The 11,778-nt window shown below is 38.2% G+C and overlaps 3 protein-coding genes across 4 annotated transcripts in view; 1 reads left to right on the forward strand and 2 right to left on the reverse strand.

Moving 5' to 3' along the window:
• The window catches only part of LOC116299265 (coiled-coil domain-containing protein 150), a 33,712-nt gene extending 26,387 nt beyond the window's left edge, over positions 1 to 7,325 (reverse strand). For both annotated transcript variants that reach the window (XR_016119731.1, XM_089029629.1), the window contains exons 1-6: positions 6,640 to 7,325; positions 5,147 to 5,393; positions 4,389 to 4,432; positions 3,379 to 3,471; positions 2,098 to 2,330; positions 349 to 433 (exon numbers count right to left, since the gene is read on the reverse strand). Coding sequence is in view for 1 of the 2 variants with exons in the window: in XM_089029629.1 (XP_088885755.1) it covers positions 349 to 433; positions 2,098 to 2,330; positions 3,379 to 3,471; positions 4,389 to 4,432; positions 5,147 to 5,393; positions 6,640 to 7,236 (1,299 nt within the window). In the remaining variant the exon portion in view is untranslated. The remainder of the gene's footprint in view (positions 1 to 348; positions 434 to 2,097; positions 2,331 to 3,378; positions 3,472 to 4,388; positions 4,433 to 5,146; positions 5,394 to 6,639) is intronic.
• A 1,194-nt stretch (positions 7,326 to 8,519) lies between these two features.
• LOC116299274 (uncharacterized) lies at positions 8,520 to 9,327 on the reverse strand. The gene has a single exon (XM_031707902.2). The coding sequence runs from the start codon at positions 9,180 to 9,182 to the stop codon at positions 8,559 to 8,561; it is 624 nt and encodes a 207-aa protein (XP_031563762.2). The 5' UTR covers positions 9,183 to 9,327; the 3' UTR covers positions 8,520 to 8,558.
• A 213-nt stretch (positions 9,328 to 9,540) lies between these two features.
• On the forward strand, positions 9,541 to 11,369 carry LOC116299273 (solute carrier family 25 member 35). Its single transcript, XM_089029458.1, has 2 exons — positions 9,541 to 10,044; positions 10,776 to 11,369. Exons 1-2 carry the CDS (start codon positions 9,655 to 9,657, stop codon positions 11,322 to 11,324), a joined length of 939 nt encoding a protein of 312 aa, XP_088885584.1. The 5' UTR covers positions 9,541 to 9,654; the 3' UTR covers positions 11,325 to 11,369.
• The last annotated feature ends 409 nt before the right edge of the window (positions 11,370 to 11,778 follow it).

The raw sequence follows: 11,778 nt of genomic DNA on the forward strand, positions 1-11,778 counted from the left end.
CGCTGTTAATGCGCAGGCTGTCACTAATTCAACCTTGGGGTCGATTTCCGGGATCGAGTAGAGATGTTTGTTGTTTCTCATTTTTAGTGATCAAAACAGCCAACGGAAAGAGCGCGCGCTGGTTGACGTTGACGTTTTGTGAGGAAGTAAATTAACATATACAGTCAGCTCTGGTTACAGCAGACACCATCGCGTCCGCAATAGCGAAATTTATATACGGTCATTTCTTTGTCAGTATTTTTGTCGGAAAGTTTTCTCCTGTCCGTAATAGCAAGGCGTCCGTTCTGCCACTGAACGCGACACTATACAGAGGTTAACAGATATTTTTACTATTCATGAATTGCATACCGATTCCCTCCTTGATAAATGAGTTTTGTTTCTTTCATCTTGTAGTTGTTCGTTTAACTTGTTGATCTCATGCTTTAGGTTCATCCTAACACAAAAACAAAAAAGGAATGATTGACTTGGTTTATTGTAGACCTTCAAATAAAACTTCAACTTTTGGGTTTCCCGCCTAGTACAAGAAAGTACAATACACCAGTAGACCATTTTCTCAAGGTTGCGTGCGCATCCAACTTGACGGGCCACAAAACTGAATAACGGAAGTTCAGTAAAATTGAGAAGCCAGTTTCATACTTAAAAAGAAAAAATCGACTTTATGAATTCTTATCGAAAAACTGAAGTTCATAGCAATGCATGATAATACTCTTGTTCTGGTATCGTGGCCCGTCAAGTTTCTTAAATTTGGATGCGCACGCAACCTTGAGAAAACGATCTGTCTCGCATTCGATGCATACCGCTGTTTTTGAAGACCGCAAACTTAGCGTCGTTTATGAGTCAACTATTCACAGATACCTTTAAAAGTCTGTGTGATTTCAAGACATTGTTATTGTTCAGCTTTTGCATTCTTTACATTACAGGTGACTTTAGCAAATGATTTGTTCTTAGAGAGGCTAAAACTGTACAAATAAGAACACACCGAACGCATAATTTATTACTACTGTACAAATAAGACTTTAGTCATAAACACAGCGGTATTTACTTCATGAGAAAAGGGACTATGGACCAAATCCATTCGGGTGTAATGTTTTACCCATTTCAGGGCACGTGTCTCTCTCTTCAGAATAAGGTTCTTTGTTTGAGTTGTATCCATATTGTTGTGTCTTCTCGTGTGTAACCGTTAAACAAAGAAGTAATAATCTAGGGAATGACGCGTGGTCTGAAATAGGAAAACACTGGATATTGTCTATTTCATCTCAGACTTCAATCCCTACGTCGTTTTCCATTCGTTTCAGTTCCCACAGGACTCCCATAAGATGAAGTAGCCTGCGAAGTAAGTTATATTCAATCACACAACAAGGGAACTTTTTCTGTGGGCGGCCATTTTGGAATCCCCTCCTTTTGAAAAGATTGAATCTGCCCCCCCCCCCCCCCCCCCCCCACCACACACACACACTATTTTTCATCTTGTTAACCCCCTCCGTCTTGGTAGAACCAGCACATTGCTTATTGTTGGGTGTCATTGCGCTGCTGTATCTCGCCAATGTGTAGTGAAACTGAGCCTGCATGGTCCAATGCCCAACTAAAACGCATTGTTGTTTGTTGTTCTCATTGGTTTCTTTTGTCTTGTTCTTAGTATATAAAAATTCCTTTCTACCACCTCTCTCTCTTTTACTCTGACGAAGGACTAGCGTCCGAAACGTCATAAAGTTTTTTCATCTTTTCGCGGTATATAATTTACCCTTTTATCATTGTTTCATTAGAAACACCGACACAGCTCGCACTAGTTTTTAGCTAGTTATCTCTTCGCATTATGTGAGTTGAGTTTGATCTTTGATCGATGTCATTTGTTCTCTTCCTTGTCACAAGAGTTATTCTATCGGTTCTCAGGTTTCCTCCCTCCGTAAAAATCAATATGTAAGTTGGATGTCGTAAACAGTGAACGTAGTTCTAGTGCGTGTGGAGAGAACTTCACGGCAGTGCCCCTCTGGGGAGAGATTGCTGTAAAACATATATATATGTTATCCTTTTTACCAAGCCAAAACCTTATTTTTATGATATTCAAATAGATATAAAGTAAAAACTGCCTTAATTTACCGTTCTTGCTCGCCAAAATGAAGTCGTTGTCTTCCTTCTTCAGCTTCCTTTACTAGTCGTTTTCTAGCCTCATCCAGGGATTTTTCCTTCTCTGTTAGCTTGTTAACCATGGCTTGTCTTTCTTTCCCTATGATGTCTTTCTGTTGACTTATCAGTACCTTATTGTCTACTGATACAGCACGAAGCTCCTCACTGGCCTTTTTATGTTCAACAACAATCTTCTCATGAGCTGCCTGAATGGTATAGCAATAGAAAGTATGGATCATGAGATTAGCTGTGTGGATTCTCACTCTGCCTGGGTGAGTAGATGGGTGGGTGGGTGGGTGGATGGGTGGATGCATGCATGGAGGGATGGAGGGATGGATGGATGGATGCATGGATGCATGGATGCATGGATGCATGGATGGATGCATGGATGGATGGATAGATGCATGGATGGATGCATGCATGCATGGATGGATGAATGGAGGGAGGGAGGGATGCATGGATGCATGGATGCATGGATGCAAGGATGCATGGATGCATGGTTTAGTGGAAAGGTTGGATGGATATCATCATCATCATCATCATCATCATCATAATTTAATTCTAGAGCATTCCATAATCTCAATGCCCTTACGATAAAATATACACATCAAATATACAAAATGAATGAAAAGTAATGCAAAATGTCTCAAAGTCCTTAGGATTCCATATACATAAATATACAGTATTCATAAGACAAATGAATGTTTATAAGAAAGGTAATGTTTACAAAAACAATACTCTAGAAGGATATGATGATAAAGGAAAGTTAATAAAAAATTCGATTCTAAATTAGAAAAATGAAATATCTAAATTGAAACGATAGGTTTTGATGATGATGATGATGATGACGATGACAATGGTGGTGATAGTGATGGTGTTGATGACGATGACGATGACAATGGTGATGGTGATGATGACAATGACAATGGTGATGATTATGATGATGATAATATGTTTTAATAGGATGGCCATTTCAGTTATGTTAACAGGTGGATGGCTGCATGAATGTAGGAAGGGGGGAAGTGTGGGGGTCCTAACGTACATGTACAGTAAACGTCATACAGAATTCACTTCAAACTTGTGGCCAAACTAAGTATTGGGATAAAAAAATCAAATGGAACCTCGGATATGACAAGATGAGTCCTGAACTCCTCAACCCTCCCTCACACGTACTACTACTACCACTATATGCGTACACAACTCAGCTCACATGTTGTTTAAAGAGGAGAAGAACTAGAACAATGGGTCACAAACCTTGAGATTTTCATAGTTGGATCTTAAACTTTCAAACTGTTGTCTCAATTCCTTGTTGTCCCTCTTGTAAACAGATATTTCTGCTTCCATATTCTATGTTTAATTCAATTTTTAAGATACAGATTGAATTAAAAGAAATACATAAAGCAATTAGAAAATTTGCTCCTACAAACTTTAAAGGACCTGAAAAATGGGTCAACAATTGAACCAACATTTCCTGGCAGAATGTTGGCACATGTTTGTGTGGTGAAAAACCAGCACGACAAAGGAGGACAATATTTCACCCAACATCTGTTAGCAAAATGTTGAAACAATGTTGTGTAGTGAAAAACTGGCACGACAAAGGAGGACAACATTTCACCCAACATCTGTTAGCAAAATGTTGAAACAATGTTGTGTAGTGAAAAACCAGCACGACAAAGGAGGACAACATTTCACCCAACATCTGTTAGCAAAATGTTGACACAATGTTGTGTTGTGAAAAAAACTGGCATAACAAATAAGCACAACATTTCACCAAACATCTGTTAGCAAAATGTTGAATCAATGTTGTGTAGTGAAAAACGGGCATGACAAACAAGCACAACATTTCACCCAACATTTAAAATAATTTGACCATGAGAGATTTAATGAGTCTTATAACATTTTTATATCATGTTGGCTGAAATGCTGTGCTTGTTTGTGATGCCAGTTTTTTCATTGCACAACATTGCATCAACATTCTGTCAATAGGTATATGCTCAACTGTACTGCATTGCCAACAAATGTTGGTGAACCAAGTCAAACAAACCCTAGAAATCGAAATGTTAGCATGATGTTGGGCAAATGTGTGTTCAAAATCAAACCCAACATTCACCCAACATAATTATGCTGTGATGATGGCTTAATTAGAAGTTGAGCAATATATGACACTTTCAATTGTTAATTCTTGTAGATGCCATCTGTAGTCAATTTGAAGAGGTGTTTATATCTTAATAATAGTTAATTATTAAAACAACTTGCAATATTACCTTTTTATAAGCTGTTAATGTTGCTAAATTAGCATCAGCATTAGCTGTAAAAAGTAAAAATAAGATGAATCAGTGAACCTTTTCTTTGGCATGGTACTGTACATGCTGTGGGTGTTCTGGATCATCATAAGTGCCAGTTAATCGCTGAAAATAATTGCTGGTAAATAGTTCTTGTCAGTCGGTTACAGTATGTTATGATAGGAGATCACCACCCCACTCCCCCCTTCCATTACTACTCTCCTAGATGTATCATTGATAAATTAATTTTTTCTTACTGACACCAAAACCAGAGCAAACCACTCTCATAACATAAGAAAAAAATACATCAACTTGCACACTCCAAATCGAAAAATTGCTGTCAGGTTAAAAAGATTCAGTTATTGAAGCTAGACCAATGGGTGTTCTGTAGGTATATGCATGTAAAGCTACTGTACTCATATCGCGGTTTGGTACTCCTGAACATTGCTTCAAATTACCAAACAAAGCATTGCGCACTCTTCATGTATGTATGTGTATGCAAACATTAGAATACCCCCCTTGGTCTCAGCTTCGATGACTTAACGTTTTCAACCCATCAAGGTTCTTCCATTTGGTGTAACGATATGTATTCAATTGCTACTAAGGAGGGAAGGGTAGGGAAAAGTCAAAAGTGACAAAAGCATGCTGCACAAAATGGATCAGAGTGCTTTATTGATAGAGTTAAATGCATATTCATGTTTCTCATTTTTAGAGAGTAGTGAGCCTGTATCTAGCCATACTTGAGTCTTCCTGTAGCTGTGTGACAAGTGTTTCCAGTTGTACCCTCAGTCTGTGTTCCTTGTTGTATTCCTGTCTTGCCATGGCCGACTCTTTTTTCAAACCATCACACTCCATGCCAATTGTCTGTACTTCATTTCTTTCTGTTTCAACCAAGTTTTCCATATCATTTACTCTAGCCAGCAATGACTTGTGAGAGTTTTCTAGACTACTTCTTAGTTCTCTTTCATGAGACAGCTCTTCCTTCAGCTGAAAAGATGATGAGTGTTTAACTTTGAATATCTACACTTATTCAAGGATGATAGAATAAAGGCCAGTAAATAGAGCATTTCTTAGTATGACTGACAATAACTCATGGCATGAACATGGTTATGACATGGCAAGGCATAAACAACACTAATCCCCAAGCTCAAAATTTTACTCTTCATCCATGATTAAATATTTAAAACATGGCTGCATGAACACAGCATGGACACTGTCATGCCAAGGTCACAGCACTTTTCAAATATGCCAGACCAATTACATTATGTGAGAGGGGAAAACGCCAATCAAAATTCTAGAAAACATCAGGGCCATATGGCAAGGCCAGGCATGCATATGGCACCAAGCTTTCCACAGTCATACAAAAACTATTTTAGATGGGAGAAAACTAACAGCTGATCAATAGGTGACCATTAAATGTGACGAGTCGGGAGGACAGATCTAAGAAGCATTTGCATCGATGGACATTTGCAAATATTTTGCTGGACATTATTTATTTATTTTTTTGTTTATTGATGGCCGTTTTTTTAAAAGTTTCGAATAAGTTAAATAAAAATTTGTGCTCACAGATCACACATGCATTAGTGTCTTGGCATGATGATTCATGGTAAACACAACACATGCAGCAATCAATATTGAAAAGTTGAGCCAAATGCAAAAGGTTGCTATAACAAACATAAATAGTTCCCTGAGTCTCTGGCATTTCATTGAGCTCAATACATTCGTTAATATGATAATAGATGTTTAAGGCACTCATTTTGTTATCAGAGAGAGGGAGAGGAATAAATTGCTAGTTAGTTGCAAGTAGCATGAGGCATCACTTTTCCATTTGCAAAGGTACACTCTCAATATATTCATGCAGCCATATATGAATAGAATGTTAAATAGCAGATATTGCAATTACGATCAAATTACATTTAAAAAATTCGCCTTAAGTGAAGGCATTTGGGTCAGTTTATGTACATTTACTGTATTGCTGACCCAAGTGTCTCTACTTGAAACAATTGTTTTGAATCCAATTTTTGTAGCGGCATGTTACTCCATAGTCACCATGTTGGTTGTCGATAACAAAACATATTTCTTAAGCTTCTCTTGTTAGATCAACCAACATGGGGGATGTTATTTATATCTCAAGGGATTTTGAGCAGTCACGTGGTTGCACTCTAAGAATAGGATAAAATTTCGTTATCTGCTATTATCAATACAATTGTTTTCACAAATATTACCAAATTACCTCATTAACTTTTTTGGTCAACTTCTGTTTAATACTTTTTGATTCTTCCAGTTTAACCTTCGCCTCTGCATTAAACACTGAAGTCTTGTCTAGAGTCGTGTTGACACGAGATAAATTTTCTTTAAGTTCATCCCTTTCTATTGAGATTGCTTGCAGCTCCTTCCTACATCGTGACAACTCTTTCTCAAGTGTCTTTATTTCTTTATCATAAGTGTCTTTAGGTATAGATACGTGCTTTTCTTTGTTTAGTGAAGTTAGTTCTCGCTCAGCTTGCAGACTACACATCGCTAACTTCAAAGACTGAATTGTACTTTCAGCACGACAAACACGCGAGACCATTCGTTCATAATTCTTCTGTAAAGCCTCCATTTGTGGAGAATCCGAAATATTAGGTTTAAAGGGAGAAATAGGCTCGATCCTGCCAGTGACACTGTCCTCTTGCTCGTGTTTTTCTTTGGTAAATCCATAGTCAGACAGTTGGTCAACAAGTTTTTTCGTTTCTTCTTCAGCCATTAAGATTCGTTTTTGCATCACTTCTAACGTGTGATCCGGTGAAGAACTATGACAAAAGGCAGGTGAAATTACCGGTCGATTCATATTCGCTGCGCTACCTTGTACTTTGACAATACTATGACAATAATAAAGGTTTCTTTATAGACATTCTTTGTTGTGGTTTATTTGGTTCCTCGGCCGCCATTTTGGAAATACCGCCAACAGACTCTGTACCAACCAATCACAGGCCACCTGTCATTATATTACTGCTGACCAAGAAATATAAACACAGGAAGCCCAAGCAAGGTATCTTTGCATGCTTGTATTATAATTTTTTCTTTTTCTTTTTCTTTTTCTTTCTTCCCATCTTTTTGATGATTTTATGGTTTTTTTTCCAGATAAGATAAATTACCTCCCTCTTGGATGGGCAAAAAGCCAGCATTGCCCCCTCCCTGCTTCCCAAGTATCCACTCACCAAAAAAGATATTATATTTGTTCATTTTGGTTTATGACTGAAAAGTCTCAAGTGGTTTTTTTTTTTTGTTATTTTCTAAATTTTACACAGGGACTGTTCATGAGTGGTAGTGGCTTCAATGCCTGTTGACAACATCCAAACATCTCCAGTGGCAGTATGAGGTTTTGAACTGAGGGAATGAGATTGATTTCATATGTGTTACAATGGGCTATTGCTAACCAATTGTAATAAAGGATAAGGTCATTTGCCATGGGTCTTTCTTGGTGTTGCAAGATGTATTGTATTCTGGGTAGATGTTCTCTGTATTGCATGGTATCATTTAGCTCCAAACTCATTTATCTCGGCGATTGTCCCATAGCTTGTGTGCCCTGCAACACCATGAAAGAACTGGCCATTTCCCTCTCAAGGGATTAAATAATTTTTGTGAGAGTTTCCAGATGGAATAGCAGTCCGAACCCCCTCCCCCCTTTTTCTATCTTCAATTGCAGCTACAGTGCATTTCTTGTGGGTCTTTAATATAGGAAACCTTCAGCATTATAGAGAGAGGGGGAAGTTGGGTGCAGAAAACTTTGGTTTTAGATGAATCTCTAATAATTGGAGTCTGCAAACCCTCAGCTCTAAAGGAACCTCTATAACTAACCAAAAGGGGACACACACCCTAAATCCATTCATTGGGTGGGGAATATGCCAGGGGGAGTACTCTAGGATGTGCCGCTGAGCCCTCTGAACCCTGTCCCTGTTCCAGAGTAGAATAGCTGAAAACCATACCCTGTTTGGCAGCACTTACCTGTATAGCAAAAATAGGGGAGTAGGGGAGTACACCAAACACCCCCCCCCCCCACCACCTTGGGTGTTTATGTCCCATAAAGGAGGGGAGGGAAAAGAGAGGGACACAACATAGCTTTAAAAAATGTTTGTCTCAAATATTATTTATTACCAAAGTCAAGTACAATCATTGTTTTCCAAGCCCTTGTTCGTCGCGGTTTAGAACATCCTTCCATCGTTTTGCTATACGAGGCTTCCACACCTCAACACGAATTTTCATAGGAATGTTTACATTGTCTCTAACAGCAATGTTAACAGTATAATCCCCGAATGATGTCATGGGCTCACTTAAATCAATACAATGTGGCGGTACAACTAGTTGATGTTGTCTTTCGTACTCTAAAGAAATCTGGTGATCATCAATACTGAACTCTGTTCCATCCTTTCTTTCTACTTTCAATCTCAAATGCTTCAAAAATCGTAGAAAACGGCTTGAAACTTGAGCTTCAGGATCAATATCTGAGGCTTCTTCAGATGAAACCAGGTACTTTTGGATATTTTCTTTGGTTGGATATGCCGCTTTACCTTGAGGAATCAAAAAATTTCGAGCAAATCCACGTTCAACACCAACCATTTGACCTCGATTCCCCAGACCTTCAATCGGTTCCTTCAAGATGACAGAGAATTTTGGCTTCCTATTGGGCTTTTTCTTGCTCGGTTTCCACTTAAATTGGTCCATTTTGCCCATAGATCTTGCACATAGTCTTGTTAGAGGCTGAATACCTAATAATTGTCGAGATATCTGGAACATTTTGAGCAAAACTTTTTTTAAACTTTCAACATGTGCAAAAAAAAACCAAGATGGTGGCTTTAGAACCCAGTCCCTTGGCTGAGTAAACTGACTATCAATGTGAACTTGTTTCTGATTGGCGTAAATCTTCAAGGAAATAATAATTTAATTTAGACAAACAGAAAGAATTAGAAGCAGGGCCAGGAAAATAACAATAACAGTATTCGTAGAAAATGATATAATCTTTGTAAATCAGCTGATTTTCTTAGTAAATGCTGGGCAAACAAAATGAAAGCCCAAGCCCACCCCAGAAAGTATTTTTGTCGTACGTTAACATTGGCCAATCAAAATGTCACTACTATACTGTTTGACAAATACATCATCCATTTACAGTCGAGTCCTCAACACATCTATCAGTCAAGTAGTCGTGCGGAAATGGCACAGTTAGATAAAGATAAAAGAAGACTTTGTTGTTGAAAATTGCCGATGAAAAATGCCGTCTAACCTCCTAGAGTTTGTTTTAGGAGCAACAGCAGCTTCTGGTGCCTGTTTCTTCACCAACCCTCTAGAAGTAGTCAAGACTCGTATGCAGCTACAAGGAGAACTACAAGCTCGTGGATCGTACTCAGTTCATTACAGAAACGTATTTCATGCCTCGTATACGATTGCTAAACACGAAGGTTTAACGGCTCTACAGAAGGGTTTATGTCCTGCTTTGCTATACCAAGTGATCATGAATGGAACAAGGCTTGGTTCCTATCAAGTATTTACTAATCTAGGATTGACTTCTGGTAGTGATGGGAAGCCTGTGTTTTTGAAATGTTTGGTAGCCGGGGCATTTTCTGGGGCCCTTGGAGCACTCTTTGGTAGCCCTGCATATATGGTAGGTCATTTATTTACTTACCCTTTCATATTTTTTGAGTTTAAGTGATCTAGTAAACTCTGTGACCAGGCGGCCTGTATTGCAGCCCAGGGGGGTGGGGTGTGGGTTGGGAGCTCTCACACGCCAAGTGTACCTCCCCAACCCGACCCCCCGGGCTGCTACCGAGGCTCTGCCAACAGAAATACATGGCCCAGGTCATGTAAGCTTCTGTCAATCAACTATATAGACTAGGACCACTCTTTAGACTGTTAGATGTAAACATGTAAAATTAAAACTATGTTGCAGTTAACTTTCAGAAAAGGGAATGCCATTTAATGGTGTCATAGTTCAACTACATGACTAATTAATTTATTAGCAATTATTCCTCAAGCCCAAATGGACTATGAGTCAATAGCCCATGAAGCCGAAGACAGAATGTGCTAAATATTGACTCATGGTGCATGAGGGCGAGAGGAATAACAATAATTATGATTATAATTATAATATTGATTATCATTTAAGTTTTAGTCAAATCCAACTAGTCGGTCATATATAAAGATAAAAACTAGTCTTAAATTAAAGTTAATAATGTTTTGGTTTCAGAGCTAGCACTTTTCACTGCTAGTATGCTATAACTTATAGCCTCATATAGTAGTTGCTCATCCAATCAGAAGGCAGCATTGATGATAGACCACTAGTAGGATTTGACTAATAATAAATATCTAGGCTTCATGATTCTGTGCTTATTTCAGCTCAAGACACAGCTCCAATCTCAATCAGCACATCAGATAGCTGTGGGCCACCAGCATGCTCACAGGGGCTTCATTTCACCTTTAGTAGACATCTACTCCAAGTTTGGTATTGTTGGACTTTGGCGTGGAGTCAGTGGTGCAATTGCTCGTGTCATGGTTGGTTCTGCCGCCCAGCTATCTACTTTCTCCAAAACAAAAAGCTACATTGCAAGCACAAATGTATTTTCTGAAGGAAGCTGGCTGGTTCCAGCCTGTGGTAGCATGATCAGCAGTGTAGCAGTAGTATTGTGTATGACGCCCTTTGATGTGGTTTCTACAAGACTCTACAACCAAGGCACAAATAGTGCAGGAAAAGGACTCTTTTACAATGGATTTTTGGATTGTTTTTTAAAGATTTTTAAGAAAGAAGGTTTTTTAGGGTTTTATAAAGGTGTTGGGCCCCATTACTTCAGAATTGGTCCACATACAGTTCTTAGTTTACTCTTTTGGGACCAGCTTAGGAAGACATATGAATCTTATTTTGGTAATAACTCAAACATTGTAAAATAAATATATCCAGGCAACATTTATTGCAGTAAAATCATATTCAGTATATTTGCTGTTATAAATTCCAGGCTGAATAAGTCCCCCCCTTCTTGGTGATGGCACTGGCTAGATATTTGTGATCATGCAGTCACTGGCTATTGATGGTCAACATATATGGCTATATTACAGAAATTATTTTTGTTGTGGGAGGGTGCATTGGCTGCATATACACCCTACCCCCTCCTTATTACAAAAGCTGAAGGTTCACTGACTTATTCATTTTTTTCTTTTGGTTTCCATCTGAAATTTGTAGCATTTAATTATTGCTTACCCTTGTTTTGAATATTTCGTGTGTTTTTGTTGTTGTTGTTTTTTTTTTGTGTGTGTGTGTGTTTTTTTTTTTGTTTTTTTTTTTGTTTTTTTTTTTGTTTTTTTGTTTTTTTGTTTTTTGTTTTGTTTTTGTTTTTGTTTTTGTTTT

The sequence above is a fragment of the Actinia tenebrosa genome, unplaced genomic scaffold (assembly GCF_029948245.1).
Source record: "Actinia tenebrosa isolate PJP-AT-01 unplaced genomic scaffold, QUT_ActTen_1.0 PGA_scaffold14__42_contigs__length_11649687, whole genome shotgun sequence".
In the NCBI taxonomy this organism is placed as follows: domain Eukaryota; kingdom Metazoa; phylum Cnidaria; class Anthozoa; order Actiniaria; family Actiniidae; genus Actinia; species Actinia tenebrosa.

What these genes read in the sequence shown, in the direction of transcription:
- LOC116299274 (XM_031707902.2), bottom strand. Translation starts at nt 9,182, where the DNA reads ATGTTCCAGATATCTCGACAATTATTAGGTATTCAGCCTCTAACAAGA.
- LOC116299273 (XM_089029458.1), top strand. Translation starts at nt 9,655, where the DNA reads ATGCCGTCTAACCTCCTAGAGTTTGTTTTAGGAGCAACAGCAGCTTCT. An exon ending in TTGGTAGCCCTGCATATATG is followed by an intron (nt 10,045 to 10,775) that starts GTAGGTCATTTA and finishes TGCTTATTTCAG; the next exon opens with CTCAAGACACAGCTCCAATC.